A 23,594-nucleotide genomic window follows, 5' to 3' on the forward strand; every position below is an offset into this window, starting at 1 on the left:
TAGGCAAATGACTACCCTTCACAATCTCCCACGGTATCAAATGAACAAGAGTCTTGTAGGATTAATGAAATAATGCCGGTGGAGCTTTGAGAACCACGCAGACGATGTTTAAGGGCTTAATAGATGTTCTCTATTCTTACCATTACCATCATTGTTATTATAAATCATGACCCCAGCACAGGAGCCATGAAAAGCCAGCCTGTACACAACAACTTTTTCAGAGATTCTGAGAACTGGCAAATGACCTCAGAGGTCGTGCAGTCCAACAGACTCCTTAATTTTTCATTGTAAAAAACAGAGGCCATGACTTGCCTTAAGGCACAGAGTGAATTCGGTGCAGTTGTGGGTAAGCCTGTGTCAAGCCCCACTCTGCACCAGGCATCGTGATAGGATCTGGGGGGAGAAAGGCTCAACACTACCCATTCTGATGGCGCTCACAGGCTGACAAACGTGAGGAGACACCCAAGTGAATACAGTCCAGGGACAGGTGTTGTAATGAGGGCAAGGTGACGGAATCTGGCAGGGGGTTGACATTTGAAACTGGGTTGACATTTGCCCTAGTGAAGACAACCCTGGTAGAACTAACCCTTGAAAACAACATGTGTCTCATTTTATTTATTCATGTGGTTGATCATCCCAGCCCCTACAGGCCGCCCCTCCCTGACACAGTTTCCTGACCCCCGTGTCCATGGAACAGAATGGTTGTTCAGGGTGCTAGCAGTGCTCAAACAGCACAGTCTCGCCCCTGCAGAGAGGGGCAGCTCTTTGGGTTTCTCGATTTTTTGAACTGGAGTCTGGGCCCAGAAACAGATCTTTCTGGGGAAAACAACCATCCCTTTGCAGAGTTGTTCTTTCCACGGAACTCAGTGGGAGAATGATTAGAGGAAAAAAAGCATCATGGTAGACCTGAACCTTTGATTCTTTCGCTCCACAAAAATGCCCCTTTCTTTTGAGGGGCTCAGATCTCAGGAGTGAGTCTGACAGCAGGTTGAAGTGGGAGATCTGAACCCCTCGAATCAATTTGGCTAAACCACTTTCCACTCTCGTTTTTAAACCATTCAAAAGGCCATGTGGGTGATAGAAAATGAAAGTTTTCAGTTTCTTAATTGCTAAAGTTCCCCACCCAAAACAGCTTAAGGGAAGGTTAATTATGGTGACATGTTAAAGAAATCCCAACCTTCTAAAATGCCTCCTGGAGAAGCTGATGTGACTTTAATAGGATTTTAATCCAGAGTCTTTTGAATACTTGAGGTCTATTCTCTTGCTACCCTCTCTCCTGATGACCTCAAATCCTTCTTCAACCCAACATGAAAGAGCATTAATATCTTCCATCGATCAATCTACTAATCCTTTTACCTTTCCCTTTGAGTCTTCTGCATGACATTACGTTTAGAAGGGGATGGAAAATTCCTACATGGAGGCAGATTGCAGCCAGGAGAAGCAGACGGACAGAATGTCTTGGCTAGACGGAGGTATAGGATTATCACCTTTTGAGAAATTTATCCGATTGGAGTTATTTTCCAAGAGCAAATGGACATCTGGTGGATTTTGTTCAAGCTGTGGTAATTATAAGAGTCCTGCAGCGGGGGCAAAGGGAGTCCACCCTGCCAGTACAACTGTATTTTCTGTGGGGAACGGAAGGGCTATTTATCTATTTATTCATCTATGTATCTGTCTGTCTGTTTAGCTATGTTTCTATCTCTCTGACCTGGGGGCTCTTACAATTTTGCTTTTCCATTTGGATTGAATCCTGAAGCAGTGATGTAAGGGAAACAGTTATTGTGAGAAGACACGCTCAGCATCATGACACTCATTGCTTCCCCCTTACACACCCCTCCCCGCTGCCAGTCCTGTCTTCCAGCCCCCTTGCTGCTCCGGTGGTGCCACCCTGATGCGCAGGGCCCAGGTAAGGCTGAGGTTTCAGATCACCTGTTGGGGGACGAAGGCTAGAATTCCTTGGAGGAGCCTGGAAAGCCCCTGGGATTGTGGGCGAGATGGTACATATGCGTGTGCATGCAGATTTTTAGAGTGATTTTCAAAGGGATCATGGTTCCCAAGGAGCTGAGGACCCTTAGAGAGAAGCTGCTTAGGGCTGTAGGGGGCTCCAGATGGCTGGAGGGTTCCCCATGCCCACCATTCGTGCCCGCCTTTCCTCTCTCCCTTCCTCTGCTCCTATGTTCTGTGCTGCCCTCCCCCCTTTGTCCTCTTCTTGGTTCCAGACCTTCTGCTGTGCATCCCACTTTGCCCCAAGGGCACCTCTCAGGGCTGAAGGTGCTTGTTTGTGGCCCTGGGTCTGCAGGAGACAAAGGATCTGCATGTTCATAAAAACACAGGATTGACAGCCTTTTTCAGTACACCTGGATGCTTGCTGGATGTGTTGATGTTGTCATAAGTCGTGACAGCTGGGGATGAGACTTTTGTCTCAGCAGAATGCCTCACTGGTACAAGCAGACCCACAGCTAAGAGGATAAGCCAAAGCAGGGGGTATGTACCAAGCCCGGAGCTAGAAGCAGAGCTGGTGTTGTTGGTATGGGGCTCACTCCTTTGCAGTCTGTTAGAGGCAGCTCTATTCACTGGTGAGGGAAGATCCAGGGCAAATTATTTCTAGAGCCCAGTCCATTTGCCAGGTCGCAGGGCTTCAAGCTAAGGAAGATCATAAATTTATAAGCAGACTCTGTTTCTAAGGGGGATCCGTTATTTGCATGCCCAATCCAGTGTTTTCAAAGTTCTTTCCTATTAGGTTGTTTTCATTTAAGCTTTGCAACAGCCAACTCAGATAGCTGGAGCAAGAAGCTAACAGTTCTCGTTTTCAATATGAGACACAGTGCTCCTTTGGAACAATGAAGATTCCACAATCCATACGGCCCTTCAAATTTACCCTGTCAAATACCTTTTCTCTGTGTGACAGATATGATAGGAGGTGATAAGAGAATATGAAATGATTGTAACAATGTTGATTTGCCATTCATGTTGGGTTGAGGGAGCATGATAGCGATTCAGAAAAAGCCATGAATTTAGAGTCAAGAATTAGGACTTGGACTCCTATTCTGTATACTGCCAACCAGATTTGAATCCCATCTTACCCCCTGACAGCTGGGTGACCTCATTATCTCTTGTTCCTCATATGTGAAATAGAACTAAGACCAACTTGGCCACTTTCTAGGGCTTATGAGGAAGGTCATACAAGATACTCTGAAGGTTATGGTGTTTGATAGATTGAGCTTGCTTGAGTTGAATAGCCCTTGAATTTAGACATCCATAAGCCTCAGTAGGGAGGGTCTCTATGATTCACAACACCAGCCAACTATTAGGCTATTTGACACCACCAGCTGCGTGGATATGGACACTGACCAGGCTAACATATAGGGAGTTGGTGGCAGCCACACCCTCACTGGGTCCAACTTCACCTGGCAGGTGGGGAGACAGCTTCATGTGTGGGATGATGTGAGGGGTGCTGGGAATGACCTATCAGTTCCAAATATTACTTCCTGTGAATGTGCTTTTGATGCCTACTCTTATCCGGTTGGCTGTGTGTTATACGGGAAATGGTACTGGTCTAAAAGACAGAAGGCCGTCTTCTCATGCAGGTTCCTTCCTTCTTCTTCTCTCCCTCTCTTCTCGCTTCCTTCTTTCTTTTCTTCTCCTCTTCCTTACCATTCTGGCAACACCCATGACCCAAACCAGTATCCTCTTTTTTTGTTTTCATTCTCTTTGAAATTTTTGCAGGATTTAACTATGGATTAATCATTTAATCCATGATACCCCTGGAATTCTCTCTTTCCTTAGTATTTTATAAATTATGTGGCTCTTATTAAAATACTGACTCTTGAGGGTTTCTTTCTTTTTCCTTCACTACTCCTTCTCAAAGACCATAGTCAGCTTTGCTGACCTTCCTCTTTTTCATCCACATTTATGCCCTAATTCAGTTAATCATTCATTTGTGTAACTTATATTCATTGAGCACCCATTCAGTGTCAGCCACAGGATAGGGATGCAGTAGGGAAAAAGACACACATGGTGCCTAGACTCATGTTTCTTATAATCTAGTAGGTAGTTCCTATGTGGCATGATCTATGCAGGAATAGGAAAATGTGGTTTGCATCAGGAGCTCTCAGGAGGTACACTGAAGCCAGTCTTGGGCATGGTAGGGAGAAGGGGGAGCAGGGTCAGGGAAGGACATCGGGAGGGAGACAGACATAATATGTGAGAGGCTTTCGAGGTAGATTGTCCATAACTCCCGTTGTAAGTGGCAGGTACTCAGACTGAGTGCAATGTAAGCTTTCAGAAACCAGAACTCTGTATCTGGGGATATAGTGGGCAACTTGCCGGTAGATATGTTTATAAGATACGTGACATCTTCAGAAGGATACTGGGAGGACAGTTCCACTGTAGGATGGTGATTGGACTAAAGGATGCTGCGGGTCATTCTTTTATTTATTCATGATTTCACACATATCCATTCATTTGTTCCATCATTGATTTATTTCAACACATTTTTACCTCTTTACTTCATGCTAAGGCCCTTTTATTTGTCTGGTTTTCATTCTATTTTAACATGTGGATGGAGAGTTCAAATGCTTTACCTGTCACGTCACTGATAGAAGTGAGCCCTGAACCCACCATTCCTCTGCTCTGTCCAGGAGGAGGAAGAAACTAGTTTGGCACCAACAGCCAGAATTTGTCTCACCTGTTCTTGCCAAGACCTTCCTGAGGGGCATCCTTTCTCTGGAAAGAAAGTAGAAAGAAAGTAGAAGCTCCTTGGGGCGCCAGGGTGGCTCAGTCAGTTAAGCGTCTGCCTTTAGCTCAGGTCATGATCCCAGGGTTCTGGTATCCAGCCCCCCATCGGGCTCCTTACTCAATAGGGAGCCTGCTTCTCCCTCTCTCTTTGTCTGCTACTCCCCCTGATTGTGTTCTCTCTCTGTCAAATAAATAAATAAAATCTTAAAAAAAAAGTAGAAGCTCCTTAAAAGAGAAAAGTAAAACCCTCAAAAGACTTCGTCTTGCAGGATGTTGGCATACTACCCTTCTCCTTTTGGGGGCGCTGTTGGGATCAGCACACCAATGCTTCCAAAGAGGCTGTAGGCCTTTGCCTCAGAGGAGACATCCAGGAGCCTGGAAAGAAGGGTTGAGAACATCCTTCTATTCTGGGCCCAGGAAAGGAGGATTTATTGCCCTCCCTGAGACAGGCTGGAGGCAAAAGTCTGGAGCAAGACTGGGTGCCTCGCTGGCTAGACCCTGGGGCTGGTGGACGTTTGGTGGAGGGAGGGAGTTAATGGGACTCAGCCTGCACCTTAAACTGTTATAAATTTAATAGGCCTTCTCTGACCCATTGGCCAGGAAGCAGGCTCCCGCCAGGCCTATGGGGGCTTCTTGCTCAGGAGCTCTCCTGAGCCAGCCACCCCTCGGCGTCTGGGCTGAGCAGTTGACCCCGACTTAATGAGACCACGACGTGGGTGTCCAGGGTCGGCTCTCCTGCAGGCTGCTTCCCTTGGAGCCAAATCAATATTTATTAATGATCTGCCCCCCTCCAGTGCCTCTGGCTTCACAGAGGGCCTCTGTTGCACCAGCCTGCCCAAGTCATTCATTAACGCTGAGCCCAGCAGCCCGTGAGGCAGTCGAGGGGCCCACAGAGGCCAGCCCACCGCGGAGATATTTGCAAAGGTCATTAATGAGCTAATCTGATTTAACTTTTCAAGAGGAAGGCCTGGGTCACCAGGGTCAGTCTCTATTCCCAGCACTGTGCCAGGGTGGGGGAGAGGCCTGCCACCACCACTGAAGAAGATAAAGGAAATGTGAAGGTGTCTTTGAGGAGCTGAGAACTTCAGTGTTAAAAAGTTACTACCCTTAAATCCAGGGAGGGTTGGGATGGGAGATGGGGAGGCCCCGGGGCTGTCCTAGGGGTTTTCTCCAAGCCCTTTAGATTCCTGCTTTAGTTCATCACCTCTTTTCTGTCTCCAGATGGGAGATTAGGAATCTAAAATCAACCCTCTGCTGCCCCCCACCTTATTCTAAGCCTGCTGAGCAGAGCAGTTCTCAGAGTCCTCATTCCGCAGTGAGCTCAGTGATCTTAACCAAGTTCCTTCCCCTCTTCGAGCCTCAGTTTGCTCATCAGAAAAGCAGAAATAATGTCTACTCCCTAGCATTGCTTTGAGAATTAAAACAGTGGAAGTAATGAGCTTAGCACTGTATCTGGTGCATCTTAAGCTCTCAAAAAATTAACTTCAAAGGAAAAAAGGTAGCTATAACTTTTGGCTGGGAAAATTGGAAGATCCCAGGTTCACAGGTAGGAACTCTGACCCTGCCGCAAGGGGCCTTTGTAGCCGTACTTAACCAGAGATGTGTCTGGTTCAAGTGTAAGGATGGCAGATGGACCTACTGCAAGTCGGTCGCTCCTCACCCCAACCAAGGAAGCAGGCCAGGGATTGGCTGTCTCGCCCATTTCACAGAGGAGAAGCCAGAGTCTCAGGAATCAAGTCACTTGCTCAGAGTCACAGAGTTTGTGGGTGGGAGAGATGAAACTTGGACACAGACCTGCCAGCTTCAGGCCCAGGATGTGCAAACCTTTTGCACAGGATAAGATGCAGGCTTTACAGGTGGGCTTGCAACCAGTCCACCTTCCCTCTCAGCCTCACCAACTCTTGGGCCAGGTGAATGTCTTCAACTGCAGATGAAGGGCCCCCGTTTCTGCAGGACACCAGCTCCATCAAGGGTGAGGCCGCAAGAATGACTGGAGTCTACCAACTGTAGGCTTCCGCTGTTCTCTGAAGACTAGCCATCTCTCCATCCTTGTGGGGTTCCAGGCTTGCTCTCCTCCATTTTACACTGGTTTTCCCTTCCCTCTCCTGCCCTGGAAACTTCAAGCTCTGGCATCACACAGGAGGTTAATGGTCTTACAGGTGCACAGAAACAAATACAGATATGTAGATATAGGGACATGCAGTGGTTCTGCCTCTCTGAACTCTGAGACACACGCCTACCTGCATATATAAGTATGTATGATATACGTATACAAATATATGTGTAGTATTGAAAGAAGTAAATACGATAGACTGTAAAACAAAGTGTAGGCTTCGTACAAAAAGGTAAAGGCTTGTTCCTATTTTGTCTGGGTGCTCTGTAGTCTCCTTCCCTTTAGTACCTGGGTCTTCACACTGCTTGCTTCATGGCCAAAGTTACCAAGTAGCAGAGGCCAGATTTGGACCCAGGCGATTTGGCTCTGAAGTCTGTTATGATTAGCTCACCAAGCTTTGCTGCTTCTCCAACCTGGCTGTGTTCTAGGCCTTTTCTGGGTGGTGACCAGAGGTCCCTGGACAGGGGTGAGCACCCCACGGCCTTGCAGTGCTGCCTGGGGGTCCGGGGTCCCTCACAGTATCTGTGACAAGGGCTTGAGGCTTGGTGGGCTGCTCCCACCTTTGTCTCCTCTTTGCCAAGACTTGAATCCTTTGAGGTTTTGCCATCTTCTCACGTTCTTTGATTTTTTTTTCTTTTCCACCTAGAGGTCTGAACGAAGCCAATTGGTCCAACTAGTGTTCTCCCTTTGGAAGAGCTTAAAAAACAAAACAAACAAACAAAAAAACGCAGAGCTGAAAAAAAATGCTGGTTCTGCTGCCCTCTGGCGTTCAGTGGGGAGACGGCCGCACACACAGCTCTGAATGTAGGTGGGGCGAAAAGGCTTGTATCTGTGGAGTAGAACCTGGTTCCTTTGGTGAGAGGAAAAGGGGAAATGGGAGGTGTCATGCATTTTGGGGGCCGAACAAACGCAGTCACTATATTTCCAGAAGCAAGCAAGATGGACACACTGATGGAACTAGAAGTATATTTTCACATCCCCTCTGGCCAGCCTCAGCCCTTCACAGCATTCCGGTAGTGCTCGAAATACAAAACCCAAAAGGGATTACAGCAACAAGTGAATCCAATACCTCACGTTGTATAGAAGGGAGAAACTGAGGCCTAAGACTAGAAAGCCTATTAGTATCAGAGCTTGACTGCGAACGGGCTTCGCAGACCTCAGACCTCAGACGCAGACCCCAGTCTCCCTTTTCTCTTCCTCTCCCTCCTTCTCTTCTTCTTCCTCTTCCTTCTTTTTCTTCCTTTTTTATCACCATCATTAAATTCTTCGTCACCCTCATGGTTAATACAGAAAAGCACAGTGGACCACTCACTGTGCTAAGATGTGTCACATGTGCTATAGTATTTAATTCATGCAAAAATGAAGTAATATAGAACGATGATTCTAATCCATATTGTGGATAAAACACTAAAGCTCTGAGAGATAAAATACTTGCTCAATTACACAACACAGTAAGTAGCGGACTTTCTAGGCTCGCCTGAAGACTTTCTACTCTGCTCTCTACTCTAAGGGCAGGGTTAACAAAAACTCCCAGGAGCTTGCAAGTGAACAGTAACAGTATTTACTATATACCAGTACTGTTCTCAGTGAACACACACATTAACTTGCTTAATTTCATATTGTTCCAGTCGAGTAGTACGGTATAGTGCTATCATTATCCCCATTTTTACAGTTAGGGAGACTGAGGCACAAAGACGTTTCCTAATTTGTTCTGGGTGCCACAGATAGTAAGTACAGAGACAGCATTCCAGCCGGAGGTGGCCGGCCCTGTTGTGCTGGGTCTTGATGGTTGCCGGACTGACTCTCCCTGAGACAAACAGGGAGTCAGTTCTGGACTAAGGACGGACCCTGGCTATCCCAGATCCCCTTGAGCTATGGCAAGGCAGTGGCAGGGCACCAAGACCCTCCCTCTGGGGTCTGGAGTCACAGGATGATATATGAAATAGTATCTCCCGCCCTCTCCATCTGCTTACCCCACTTTCTTCTTCAAGAATGTCCTGGCATTGTTATCTATTTAAATGTATTTATTATTTCTTTCTGGCCGCCCACCCCCACTAGAACGTAAGCACTGCAGAGGTGAAGACTCCCTCAATGTCTAGTGCCCTAGTAGTAGGTGCTGAATACCTATTTATGGAATCTATTTCGACAAGGTGAAGGGTGCCCCCCAAGTCAGAAGGTTGGTGGCAGCAACACAAGGCTGGCTTGCCCTGTCTCTGGCGGCAACTGTGACTACTGGAATTATGGATGATTCCCAGGCAAGAGAGAGAACGAATGAGTGGGGAAGGGGTGCCCTGGAAGAGAGGTGATGGGATGGTGACATCCTGGGAAAGCCGGAAAGGTCTCAGAGGGGATCCTGAGCCCTGGCTGACTACAGTAGATGTCCTTTCTCAAGTCCTTCCAAACCTGAGTAAGGAATAGACCCCATTTTCAGTGCTGACAACAGAGGTCTATTGCACAAGGTAAAGCAGTGAGCTCAAGAAGAAAAAAAGGCCTGGAGAAATGCTCCAGAGACAAAGTGGGAAGCCAAGTGCTGTGCTAGGTGAGCAGAGTCTGGTGCTGAGTCATCTCAGACTCCAGAGTCTAGAAGTTAGGACCCAGGAGGTCTATGAAGAGACTTATCCTCCTTGTTCCTCCACATCCTCATCTATAAAATGGGGATAGTAATAACACCCAGCTCCTGGGGTTGCTATGTGGATTTGGGTGAGGTGGTAAATAACTCATCTAAGACAGTGCCTGTCAGCGAGCCAGTGCTAGAGAAGCCTTAGCTGGAATACGACTGCAAGGTCTGTTCCTGTGACTGACCACAGAGAGCCAACCTTGAGAAGTGGGCTATGCTTTAGGGGCATGGAACCTCCAGGTGGGAGACGGCAAGGACACTCGGGCAGTCAGGCTCCAGAGCCCAGCTAACAATGTGCTCTAACCCCTCAGAGTGGCAAGGTGGATTCATGGTCAGGTCATCCAGGCCTGAGTTTGAATCCTGACTCCTCTGTTTCCTAGCAGAGGAAAATCTGTATTTGGGTTTGCCACCTAACCTCTCTGTACCTCAGTTTCCTCGTTTGTGATCTGGGGAGACCACAAGTACCCGCCTCACAGGTGAAGTATTTAGAACAGCACTCAGTGTTACTTTTTAGCACTCACATACGGGGCGGACAGCCTTGCACCCCATGTCTATGGAAACAAGGCTCTAAATGGCCCTTTGTTAATGCTGTTGAAATAAGCATCTCGTTTTGGTGGAACATGGCTGATTTCTTGCCTGCCTCTTCTATGTCGATATCACGGGTGGCGTTTCCCCAGTCTGGCCACTAGATGGCAAGCGTGTGCTTTCCCGCCCCATCTGAGCAGGGCCAGAATCCGAAACAACCTGCCTGAGATGAGAAATTTCCTTTTATGGGCGAGACATTGTGCTGCGCCCTTTGCCTACATTCCCATGTACTCCTCACAGTGATACTCAGATTAAAAGACATATTCCAACAAAATGGTAAGCACAGTGGTAGCTGGCACGTGGTAAGGCCTCAAAAAACATCTGCTACTCTTCCTATTATTGTGGCTATTATTCCCATTTTTACAGTTAGGATTGAGGCACAGAGAGCAAAAAGCAGGTAGATGCAGCCCAGATGCCAAGCCGGACCTTACTGACTCCAAGTTCAGCATCTTTTCCTCTAAACCTCATTTCAGAGGAAGAAGCATTGGATGCCTTGGCCTCCCTTCCCAGGGCTCCGCTAGCCTCCCATGTCCTGGAGCTACCACTTTCTTACTTCTAGTGTGGCCTTCAACTGGTTATTTATAGTTTCCCAGCTGCAGTTTTTCATCTGTACAGTAGGGGTCATGATGCCTCCCTTATTTTGGAGATACTTCAGAAATCAGAAACAGCAACTGGACCAGAGTTGGCGCTCCATGGATTGTACTTACTGTTGTGAATGCCTTACAAGTTAGCATACCCAGAGTTCATTCGTTCACCTGTTCGTTCATCCGTTCGTTCCTTCCTTCCTCCATCGCTTCTCACCCCCCACGCCCAAGCCCTCCCTCTCCTCCAGGCACCTGAACTACAATGCACTCATGGTTTCTCCCCTCATGGACCTTCCAGTCCAAAATGTCCTAGCCTCTGTTCATTCCTGGAACAATTCCACCCTCCATGTGTCTTCTTCCCCGTAGGCCACACAGCTCAGGCCTCATCTACTCCCTCACTAGGCTACTCCAAAAGCAAGCCTGTAAGTTCTTCAGGTACTACAAGGCACTGTCAAATCCTAAACTGCCTGACTCCATTCTGTTTCATCAGTGACTTTCAAACTGGCTTGGGCATCAAAGATTCTGCCAGGATGATGCCGAGGAACCTTTGGGAGGGAGATATGTGATAGGAAGATGGGGTTTCATGGGCTTATCCTTGCATAAAACAGAACAGCTCTGGTTTTATCTGATTTATATCCTGGGGTTACATGTAATACTCTGCTACTAGAGAAAACCATCAAAAACCACCCCACTATACCATAATAGGTGGGAGGGAGGTAAATGTTGAGATAAGTCAGAGAAAATCTTCAGGAAAAAGAATATGTTTGGGAAGATGTTTTAAAATTATTTTCTAAGGTGCTAAGTGAAATAAACCAGACAGAGACAAATAATGCATGGTATCCCTTATACATGGAAGCTAAAAAAAAAGCACCAAACTCATAGAAACAGACAGTAGATAAGTGATTGCCAGGGGCTGGGGGCTGGGAGAAAGAGGGGGAGGTTGGTAAAAGGGTATGTTTTAGCTATAAGGTGAGTAAGATCTGGGGACCTAGTGTTAAGCCATGGTGACTGTAGTCGATAACACTGTATTATATAATTGAAATTTGCTAAGAAAGTAGAACTTAAATGTTTTACCAACCCCGAAAAGTAAATATGTGTGTGTTAATTAACTAGATGGGGAAAATGCTTTCGTAATGTGTACCTATGTCAAATCACAATGATGTACACTTTATCTTATAATTTTGTTTGTCAGGTAAACCTCCACAAAGCTGAAATTTAAAAAAAAAAAATAGTTTCCAAGAAAAATGGGAGTTAACTTTTGTATTATAGTAAGTTGGGGGTTATATGGGACCCCATGTTCCCCCCATTGGTTTGTCTAATTGAGGCTGATCCATGCTTCTGAACTTGGCGAGGCCTTTGGCCGTGTCCTGCCAATCTTCAGCTCAGGATTTTGCCCTTTCTGTGTTTCAGTGCCCTGGTTCCCAAGAACCATTCAAGAGCTCGACAAATTTGCCAATCAGATTCTCAGCTATGGAGCGGAGCTGGATGCAGACCATCCTGTGAGTTTCCGTGTCGGTGACTCTTCCAATGAGACCCTTTCAGTGCTCCCCTCCCTGACCCTACTCCACTCTCTAATCCCCAGGAATGTGTCTTCATTTGTTTGCTTGTAGGACAGACATTTGTAGGGTGTCTTCTTATACATCATCACTGCCATGGTTATCACAGTCGTTATTATTGCTGGCGCAAATATGGATTGGCGTCTGGAAACTATAGTTTATATGTATATATATGTATGTATGTATGCAGACATACACACAAACACACATATATATGTAAATCATCTTTCTTTCTGTCTTTATACAACTACAGGGGTTTAAGTCAGGCGTTTGGGAAACAGTAAACCACTAACAACTCTGTCAGGTACATCAGGGCCGTGGTGACATTGGAACTAGATCCTAAACCCTGAGTAGAAGATGCTGAGGGAACAGTATTGTGCAAAGACCCAGTGTCCTGAAAGTATCCAGAATATTTTGAAATGCAGAATATTTTGAAATGACTGGCTAGTGCATTAGGCGTGAGGGCCAGATTTTAAATTTTTTTTATAGATTTTATTTATTTATTTGAGAGAGAGAATGAGATAGAGAGAGAGCACGAGAGGGAAGAGGGTCAGAGGGAGAAGCAGACTCCCTGCTGAGCAGGGAGCCCAATGTGGGACTCGATCCCGGGACTCCAGGATCATGACCTGAGCCGAAGGCAGTCGCTTAACCAACTGAGCCACCCAGGCGCCCGTGAGGGCCAGATTTTAAAAGGTCTGATGTGGGGCCCCTGGGTGGCGTAGTCGGTTAAGCCTCTGACTCTTGGTTTTGGCTCAGGTCATGATCTCAAGGTCATGATCTCAGGGTCGTGAGATTGAGCCCTGCATCGAGCCCTGCACTGGGCTCTGAGCTGAGCTCAGTGAAGAGTCTGCTAAAGTTTCTCTCTGCCCCTCCCTCTGCTTGCGCTCTCTCTCTCTCAAATAAATAAATAAATCTTTAAAAAAGTGATAAAAAAATAAAAGGTCTGATGTACCAGACGAAGAACTCAGACTGTGTCCTGTGTCTGGTGGGCAGGGGAGCAGGTCCCCTACTGGTTTCTGAGAAGAAGACCAGGGTGGGGGAACGTCACCATTTTTTGTGGGGGTGGAGGATTCCGGGGAGGAGCAGCTCAGGCTGGACTCAGGGCCGGGGCCAGTTCTGACATCCTCCTTAGTGGAAAGTGCCACCATCACATGCGCTGTCACTTAATCTCTGCCCAGGCAAATGGCTTCTTCATCTTTAAATGACTTGGAAGCTGTTTTCATTTCTAGTGGTTTAGTGCAACTGAGTGAGAGTTTCTACATTTCATCCGGAGTCTGTTTTCTTACATCTCTGTGGGTCTTCACAGTTGAGTAAGTTGTGAACTTGATCTTCACAAAGGTTCTTTGCAGGAAGCAAAGCAGATGTTCCCATTTTACAGATAGATTCACTGAGGCCCAGTGAGAGTAAATGAATTTTCTAAGGTCCTGTGCAATCTTTGGGTCTTAAGACTCTTTCCCTGGTGCTCACAGAGCCAGAAAACAAAGGTCCAGCCCAGTAGCAGAAATTCCAATGCTTTCCCAGAGACAAAGAGAGAGTTATTTCTGGAGTTGGCTGGCCTTTTAAAATATGAACACATGTTGCTTATTTTCATTCAAATAGTGAATCCCTCATAGCGGACTTAAAAATACAGAAAAGCATGAGGGAAGAAAATGAAGATCACCCATGATTCCAGTTATTTCTCTTTTCCTCTTGGTGGTATTCTGCTTTTCTTTTTTACAGTGAGAAACTATTTTATTAACAGAAACAAAGTTGAATTTCCTCCTGACACCCAGACTTGAAACTAGAAAAAAAAAATCACCTATTGTCATACTGTCCTGAAATAATTGGTGTTAATTTTGATGTGCTTCCTTCCTCCTCTGCCCATCTCTTTCACCCGTCTCTCTCTTTCTACTAGTTAGACATTAATATGAATTATTAAATTATCATACAATTATTATATATATAATTTTTTGTGCATTGCCATAACTTACTAAGCATCCCCCAATGGCAAGCATGTTTCTAGTCTCCCTATTACAGTAGTTTGTAGACGCCCGTGCATCTTGACAAGAATGCCCCATAGCTTCCTTGATTCTTACTTGTGAAACTACTTAGCTCAGGATAGGAGTCATATTTCAGTCTCCTAATAAATAGATACTTAAGCACCTTCTCCCCCAAAAACCTAAAGGTAAGGTTGGAGGATTTTGATCCCCATTCACCTTCCTGGGGACGGTGCAGCCTTCTCCTGTGGGGTCCAGGGGCAGTAGACACGCTCCAGAAGAGGCTCCAGATCCCCTTTGACAGGTCTTTGGCTGTGGGCCTTGGGAGCAAAGCGTCTGCAAAGAGATCATTCCTCTGGAAAAGCCGTCTGGCCACCTTGACCCAGCCCATGGAATCAGCCCATCAGGGTGTTTCCCCCTCTGGGCCTCCTACCTTAATCCAAGACCCTTCCGTTGGCCACACTTGCTGCTCACTTGGGGCAGAGGGGAAAGAGGGGAGAGGCTACAGACGTGGATATTTCCCTCTTCTTATCCTTGTGTCTCTTCAGGCAAATGAGTTGGTCTTCCAGTTCCCTGGGATTCATTTCTCCTCACAGACCCAGGTCACATTTTTGGTTCCCTGGCCTCGCCCTCTGATGAATTTTGTCATAAAAGAACAGTTTTGTCAGGCACACAGTCTTCCCGCTGAGGAGGCCACACTCTCTCTGTTCCTTCATCAGAGCCCGGGAACCGATGCGCCAAGGACAGAGCAAACCCTCCAGAGTGCTTCCCCACACTCCCTCAGGCCCCACAGGCCTTGGCTGCCACGTGTGAGGAGTCACGGGTGTTCTTCCCGAAAGGACCCTCTGTTCCACTCTGTCCTCGCCGCAGTATGCTCCCCTGCCCTTGGCAGCGTGCACTGATGTTTAACTCAATATCTCACGTCAGGGTCTCCAACATAACCACTCTGAGAAATGCAGCCAAGGAAGGATTGTTCCTGCAACAGAGGGTAAAGGGCATCTGCCTCCCAGGGTCAGCTAAGTGGGAGAATGAAATAGGATAGCTGCATTCCACTCGGCCTTTTTTCTGTTGTTGCCAGTGTCCTGCCCCCTCCTCCCCTTCTGCCTTCCTCCCTTCCCCAGCCATTTACTAAGCAAGTGATACTGGTAGCTCACATTTCTTGAGCGTAGACTGTATGCCAGTCACTGTGCTAAATGCTTTACCGGCATTTTTTAAATTTAGGTGTGATAGCCATCCTGGGAGTGTTGTGTTTTCTCATTCAGATGAGAAATTTCAGAGAGGGAGAGCTGCGTCCCAGGCTGTGTAAAGGAACGGGGAGCTGAAATGATTCATGACATGATCCCTGTCCTTCAGGGGCCTCCGGTTGTGGGGTACAGGAGGGAGTGGTGTCTGCTCTTTCCAGAGGGGGTGCCAGAGGTGACTGGGTTACAACTTTACAGCTTACAGGTTACGTATTTGCAAAGTCAGAATCCAAGTGGTCTGTTTGATTTCCATTCTAAGACTGAGTCTCCTTTCTCTGACCACTCCCCAGCCTCCGTGGGCCTGTCTATGGGGTCTCCTTCACATGGGATGCTTTTCCTTATCCGCTCACCTGTTCTTTCCCTGCTGCAAAACCTCTACTCATTTCCTAAGGCCCAACTCGTATGTCGGCCTCCTTGAAGCCTTCTATCTGCCCCTTCCCCAGGCCAAGTTCTTGACGCTGATACTATAGAACTGTGTGCATGGTGTTTCATACTTTGAGCACAGAGCAGCAGAGAAAAATAAATTCACTTCCTTATGAACTGTAACCTCATAAAAGGCATAAGACATAGATACACAGACACACCCACTCCCACACACACAAGTGAAAGGGTCATATGCATGACCCTATGGAAAAAAATTCTCAGGATCAAAATGAGAAACAGTGTTTTCTAGAACTGCATTTTAAGCATATGCAAGTCCCATTACCTCATTTGGGACTTTGGCAAGTACTGCGAACATGAGACTCATTCAACCTAATGTCCCTCAATTTTTTTTTTTTTTTACTTATGGAACCCCTTTTCATGGAATACCTAGCAATATTATCTTAAATGGTAGTGTTCCACGGAATGCAGTTTGGGTAATATTTAGTTTAAATCACAACACAGAAAAGTACACGATTAAACACCAGGTTTAATGAATCAGATGGCATGTGTTATCAGTTCTAAGGTCACTGTGAACTGGAATGGTTAGAGAGGACTTCTGGAAAGAGGGAGATGTGAGTTGAGCCCTCTAACAACTAGGGTAGGCTAACTGCTTATCAAACAATCCCCAAAGCTCCATGGCCTAACCCACTGAAAGGTTATTTCCAGTGTAGCTCAGTAAGGAAATTGCTCCACACAGTCTTGCAGAGACTAAGTCCCTTCCACTAAACGGCTGCACCTTCCTCCAAGTCCTCAGAGCCCTTTTCATTCAGCCAGCACATGGGAAAAGTGAGTGAGAATCACTCCCAGGTCTTTATGGGTCAGGTCTGGAGGTGACTCACATCCTTCCCTCAAATTTTATTGACTGCAGCCCAGTCCCATAGCCACTGTGAACTTCAAAGAAGACTGAGAATAGTGGTTGAGCAGTGTTCTCTGAAAGAAAGATTACACATAGATCTTGGGGACCCTCTGCCACACAGACCTTAACCCCAGAGTTCCCTATTCCAGTTCTGCTGGCACCCACGCCAGTGTCTAAAGCTGAAGATCTGCACTGGGGGGCTTTCCGGGGGATAAAATATTAGTCAACACAACTGTCCTTTCTTCTACTACCTGAAGCTTTCAAACTGTTTTTCAGTCTTTCAGATACAGATATTGAGTTTCTCTTCTCTCCAGAAAAGAGCCTTGCCCTTCCCAAGAGCAGGGCTATATTTCTAGTGCTTCTCTCCTCTTCCTTTCTCCCATTCAAACTTCTCCATCCAAGGGCCCCATTAGAGTCTGTTGTAAGGATGTCAGTCATCAAAGACCTGTTGCATTCCTCCTAAGTTGCTCTGTCAAGGCATCATTTTAAGAAAGTTAAAAACAACTGTCATTCAGGTATATAGTCAACATTTGTCAAAAATCCATTAATTCAGTAGTGAGGAAACCAGCCAGATGACAACACTGGTGTGAAGGAAGCTACAAAAGACCAAAGTATGGATGGTCATTGAAAAATCTAGTGCTGGAGCAAGATCAGAGATCGCTATACAAGTGATTAATATTCTAGAAGGCAATAAAGCCATAACCGTGAGTGTTCCTTTTTCTACTGGACAGAAATCACTTGCAACTTGATCATAAAATAAGTATTTTGCTACTTGTCCATCTCCTATAAGTCAGCATCTTACCTTGAAGAGTTTGGGCCTTACTAAGTAGTAAACTGCACATCAAACAAATATACACGTCCCTTGAGTGTACAGCAAGCTTGTTAGGCAGTGATCTAATTTTTTTGCATAATTTTTTAAACAACTCCTACTTAAAAATATGCCATGCACTGAAAATCCAGTGATAAGTGAAACAGACAGAGTCCTGAGTTTAAGAATATTAACAAGCATAATGATTGTCTGAAAAGAGAAACACTCAGGTTATTGAGAAGGTGTATTATAGAGGAAAACCAATAAACTTTGGAAAAAGCAAGAAAAGTCTCTAAAAATGCAGGATGGAAAGGCCAAGTTGTAGCTTATTGGTCTGGAAGAGTGGGAAAGAGTATTCCAATAAAAGGGAACAGCATTTGTGAAGGCCTTAATGTGGGAAAAAGCATGTGTGGTTAAAGAATTAAAATCAGACCAATTTGGATGAATTTGAATGTAGTATGTGGAACTCCAATTGTAGTTCAACACAGAGCTGGAATCATAGGCAGAGCCAGATCACACAAAGCCTTTTGGACTGTGTTAAAAATTTTGGACATTATCCTAAAATTGATGAGAGGCCATTGAAAGTTTTTAAGGAAGGGAGTGACCCCACCATATTTGCACTTCATAAATCTACTTGGGCTGCGTGAGGGGGGAGGCATGGAGAGAACTCAAAGAAAGGCCACTCGGGAAAGAGTTATGGTAGTCCAGGGGAGAAGTGATGGGTTCCTGAACTAAGGGGTAGTAGTGAGAAAAAAGTAAAAAGGACAGACTTAAGATATTTGGAAGGAAGAATGGACAAAAATTGATTATCGGGTATGAAGGAGGAGAAGAAGAGAGAAGTAAAACAATGACTCCCGGGTTATTGGCTTGGACAACCAGGTATCTGAATCCCTTCCAAAACAGACTTCTTGGCCTTATTGGTGGCAGCCATGGCCAGCAACAGAGAGTGGGTGAGGGGCAGTGGGACTGTTGTCAGTGCTGCCCTGGTCTGTTAGTTTGCAAATCTGGCCAGTGCCTGCAGGATGGCATTGGCAGATACTGTACCATATTGAACCTCTTTCTCCTGTGTACCATCCTTCCTCCAGTTGGTGTGGGATTGATGGAATGTAAACAGCCTCTCTTTATTGGCATAGATGAAATAGAAATTGCAAGGTAATAATTCTACAGATACTGCTTAGAAGGTCCAAGGTGGGGTGATGGGGCTCAGTGACCCATTACAGACTCTATCCTTTTTGTGTTCTGAGCCAGATTTCTCAGCTTTTGGATTTCCCACCATTTTGTACAAATACATCATTTTTTAAATTCAGAATATTACTTGATGCTCTGCCTATGTTACCTAATCTAACCCACCCAACGCTGTGAGGTAGCTAATAGTCTCATTTTACTGATGAAGAAACCTAGGTTCTGAGAGTTGAACTGACTAACCGCAAGCCAAGCTCCTAGTGACTGAGGTTAGTAATCCACCCAGCCCATCCGACTTGAAACCCCCTGTTCTCCTTGCTAGTCTAAAGATGGCATTTCTGAGGTTTAACCTCAGCCATGACATCAAGAAATGATAAAATAAAGATCTCAGTCTAGAATACCCAGAAGACTTTACCATGTAGTTACCCACTCCCCGAAATCCCCACAACAACAAAACCACACACTTCAACACCCAAGTAGCAAAAATTTCAAGATTAAGGAAAGTGATTGCATGCAGACTGCAGGTGATGTTATAACTTTGCATCGTGTAGAATTCTCTCCACTCTGTCCCTTCCACTCCTCCCCTCTTCTCCCTCCTCCCCACTCCTCCTCCTTCACCAACAATATATTTTCCTGTCAAAACATACTTGGTTACATGCAGTGCAACCGAAATTGCTGCTATTAGCTTAATTGAGACAGGGTGATTATAAATAAATTACATGCAGTGCTACTGAAATTGCTGCTATTAGTCTAAATTGAGACAGGATGATTAGTCATCATCAAGTGAAGCTTAATTCAGAGTGTACTTAATTCAGAGTGTACTCCACATGGCTGCAGAGGCCCTGTGGTCATCTGGCAGCCCAAATGATACAAGGCCAAACCACCAAGAGATGGACTTTGAGGCCCCAGCTCTCTTTCACTGATAACTGAAGGACAGAAGTCCTTGCAGCCTGGCCAGTGGGGCCTTCTTGAAGACTGATAATGAACTTATTAGGTACTTTGGGCTGGAAAGGACTGCGATTAGAAACTTTCCCTATGGAAGATCCATATGATATACTGTATATGTGTGTGTGTTGATATAACTCAATGTGTGAATCTTCTGTTACTTCTTCATAATGGTTTGAGATGGATTTGTAATACTATTTCACTTTTTTACTAATTACAAAAGAAATCCACACTTATAGTACAAAACTTCAAAAGCATAAATAGTATAGAAAAATAACACAGTTACTGTTTCTCATTTTCATAACATTTGTTAGACTCTGGTATACTTTTTCCATTATTTCATTTGTATATTCCCTCTGACAGAGTTGATACCTGCTGGATATACAATTTTACAGGAAACTTTTTTTCACTGATGGAAATATCTTTGAACTATCTAGACAAAGTATATTGACTGATGAATTGCTGAACTCTACATCTGAAACTAATGATGTACTATATGTTGACTAATTGAATTTAAATTTTAAAAAAAAGATCACAGGTAAAGAACCAAATAGGGAAGAGAAATTGTCATGGGCATCTCATTCCCAGAGGCAGCATAATGGAGTGGAAATCCACTGGCTAAAGGAAATCTTCCCTCGTCATCCTGGTTTCCTGCTCAACCCTCAAACCTCAGCCCGCTACGTGGGTACAAACAGAAAACCCCAGCGGAGGTGCTGGTTCTGCAAATGGCTCTATGGGCTTCATTTTCCTCATATCTAGATTAAAACATAGAAATAGGTATTTTCCAAGATGACTTACAGGTGCAAAAGTCTACACTGTATACTTAGGCGCTGGAGGGAGCCATTTATTACTGACTATTAAATAAGACAGGTAGGTGAGGATAACTTATCAAACCTTAATGACTGGCAAGAATTAGGTTTATATTTTGAGTCTTAAGTATGGAGATGTGTTCTTCATTTAGTCTGGCAGATAGGTTCCTAAAGGGGTGCATTCAGTACTACTTGGAAATTAAATCATGGTGCCCGGTTTCCTGACTGTATCATCCCAAGCAACTTATCTTCATCCAGTAGAAGTGCACCAAGGGTAGTTTTAAGTTTTTAGATTCCTAAGCCTTCCTACCTGTAATGAATGATTCCAAACTATTTAGTACTCTAAGGAAAACCGAAGAGCTATGCTTTGTAGTGACTGTGTCATGGAATCTTTTCTAAACTGAATAATCACTTAATATACTTGAGATTTAGGTTTGGAATAAAAATTTATGGCAATTTTAATTTTCCAATATGAAACATTTAAATTTCTCTATTTCTCAAAATTTATTTGTTTGTTATCTTAATAAACAAACTAAGAAATTCTTTCTTCCTTCCCTCTGCTCATCCCTCTCTCCCACCCGCCTCTTTCCTTCTTTCTGTCTTTCAAACAGTGTTTGTAGTTCTTTCTATATGCCAGACTCTATGCTACAGATTCTCAGATTATATATATATATATATATGTCTCCCTGATATATATATATATATGTATATATATATATGTGTGTGTGTGTGTGTGTGTGTGTGTGTGTCTCCCTGATTCTTTGGAATTGCTGGCAGGCTTTGATTGATTGATTTTTTTAAAGATTTTATTTATTTATTTGTCAGAGAGAGACCACAAGCAAGGGGATGGGCAGAGGGAGAAGCAGGCTCCTCGCTGATCAAGCTAAAGGGGTAGATGTTATCACTTATTGGGAAATGCTTGGAAGGAACAAAGCAAGTCCTGCAGGGATGATGCTAGTCTCATGTCTTTCTAAATTTCAGATTACAGTCATTTTCATTTTGTAAAATACCCCCTTTCCAGATTTATTAAGATATAATTGTCATATCACACTGTATAAGTTTAAAGTGTATAACATGATGATTTGATACACATATATATTGCAAAATTATTATAACAAGGTTAGTTAATATCTTTATTACTTCACATGTTTACCATTTGTGTGTGTGTGTGTGTGTGTGTGTGTGTGTGATGAGAATACATAAGATCTATTCTCTTAGCAACTTTCAAGTGTATAATACAGTATTATTAATTATAGTCACTATGCTTACATTAGATTCCCAGAAGTTATTCATCTTACAGCTGCAAGTCTGTACCCTTTGATCAACATCTGCTTTGGCTATTGTGAGTAATGCTGCAGTGAACATGAGAGGGCAAATGTCTCTTCAATATCTTGTTTTCATTTCCCTTAGATACATACCCAGAAGTGAGATGGCTGGCTCTTATGGTAGTTTTGTTTTTGATTTTTTAAGGAACCTCCATATTGTTTTCCATAGTGGCTACACCAATTTACAGTCCCATCAACAGTATGTGAGGGTTTGCTTTCTTCCATATCCTTGTCAAAACTTGTTATCTCCTGCCTTTTTGATGATAGCCATTCTGACAGACGTGAGGTGATATCTCATTGTGGTTTTGATTTGCATTTCCCTGAAGATGAGTGTTGAGCATCTTTTCAGGTACTTACCAGCTATGTGTATTTTGTCTTTGGAAAATACCTATTCAGTTCCTCTGCTCATTTTTTAATTGGAATTTTTTTGGTTGAGTCGTATGAGTTACTGATATATTTCAGGTATTAACCCCTTATTAGATATATAGTTTGCAGTATTTTCTCCCATTCCATTGGTTGCCTTTTGATTTTGTTGGTTGTTTCTTTTGCTGTGCCAAAGCATTTAGTTTAATATAGTCCTGCTTGTTTACTTTTGCTTTTGTTGCTTGTACTTTTGGTGTCATATCCAAAAAAACCATTGCTAAAACCAATGTGAGGAAGCAATCCTGAGAAAGAAGAGCAAAGATAGAGGTATCACACTTCCTGAGTTCAAATTATATTACAAAACTGTAGAAATCAAAATAGTGTGGTACTGGCTAAAAACATACAGACCAATCAATAGAACAGAATTGAGAGCCCAGAAATAAACCCATGCATAGGCAGTCAACTAATATTTGACAAGGGAGCCAAGAACACTCGATGGGGAAAGGATGATGAACTCTTCAATAAATGGAGTTGGGAAAACTGGATGTTCACATGCAAAAAGAATGAAATTAGATGCCTATCTTTTTTTAAGATTTTATTTATTTATTTTGACAGAGAAAGACACAGTGAGAGAGGGAACACAAGCAGGGGGAATGGGAGAGAGAGAAGCAGAAGCAGGCTTCCGCCGAGCAGGAAGCCTGACGCGGGGCTCGATCCCAGGACCCTGGGATCATGACCTGAGCTGAAGGCAGACACTTAACGACTGAGCCACCCAGGTGCCCCTTAGATGCCTATCTTATACCACTCACAAAAATTAACTTGAAATGGATTAAAGACTTAAATGCAAGACCTTAAACCATAGACCTCCTAGAAGAAAGTGCAGGGAAAAGGCCCTTTTAATTAATTGGGCTTACCTCTGACTGAGGGTTATGTTGCACTAACACTGAAAGACACTCTTGCTTCTTTTCACTGTTTAGAAATATGCTACTTATGAATTGTTGGGGAAAGGCTGCCTGCAGGTGAGCCTCAGAGGAGAAATGATTACCTTTATTTTTATATATTGAGACTGATTTCTCAGTTGAGCCCCTGCCATGGTATAAAGGTTGACAATTACTGAAGTGTAGTGAAAAGAACATGAAACTGGGTGATTCAAACCCTGGCCTCATCTTTGCTTGACTACTTTTTCCCTGAGCCATTGTTTATTCTAGAAGGACGGGGATAATCATACTGATCTACCTTACAAGTTTTTTGTGAGAGTTACAGATAAAAGAAGTCCCTAGCCCACAGAGACAGGCACATAGTAAGCACTCAAGGAATAGTATTTTTAAAAATTGCAATAGCAGCAAGCATGTACCTGTTTGTTTATTAAGAAGTCAGGAAGGGGTGCCTGGGTGGCTCAGGTGGTTAAGCATCTACCTTCGGCTCAGGTCATGATCTCCAGGTCCTGGGATGGAGCCCTGACTCAGGGCTTCCG

General features: G+C 44.4%; 1 protein-coding gene across 3 annotated transcripts in view; it reads left to right on the forward strand.

Annotated features, from left to right (window-relative positions):
* Positions 1–23,594, forward strand: part of PAH (phenylalanine hydroxylase) — a 69,599-nt gene that overhangs the window by 22,932 nt on the left and 23,073 nt on the right. For all 3 annotated transcript variants that reach the window (XR_003519880.2, XM_027593701.2, XM_027593702.2), the window contains one exon: positions 12,047–12,135. Coding sequence is in view for 2 of the 3 variants with exons in the window: in XM_027593701.2 (XP_027449502.1) it covers positions 12,047–12,135 (89 nt within the window). In the remaining variant the exon portion in view is untranslated. The remainder of the gene's footprint in view (positions 1–12,046; positions 12,136–23,594) is intronic.

Source organism: Zalophus californianus, chromosome 9 (genome assembly GCF_009762305.2).
Source record: "Zalophus californianus isolate mZalCal1 chromosome 9, mZalCal1.pri.v2, whole genome shotgun sequence".
In the NCBI taxonomy this organism is placed as follows: Eukaryota; Metazoa; Chordata; class Mammalia; order Carnivora; family Otariidae; genus Zalophus; species Zalophus californianus.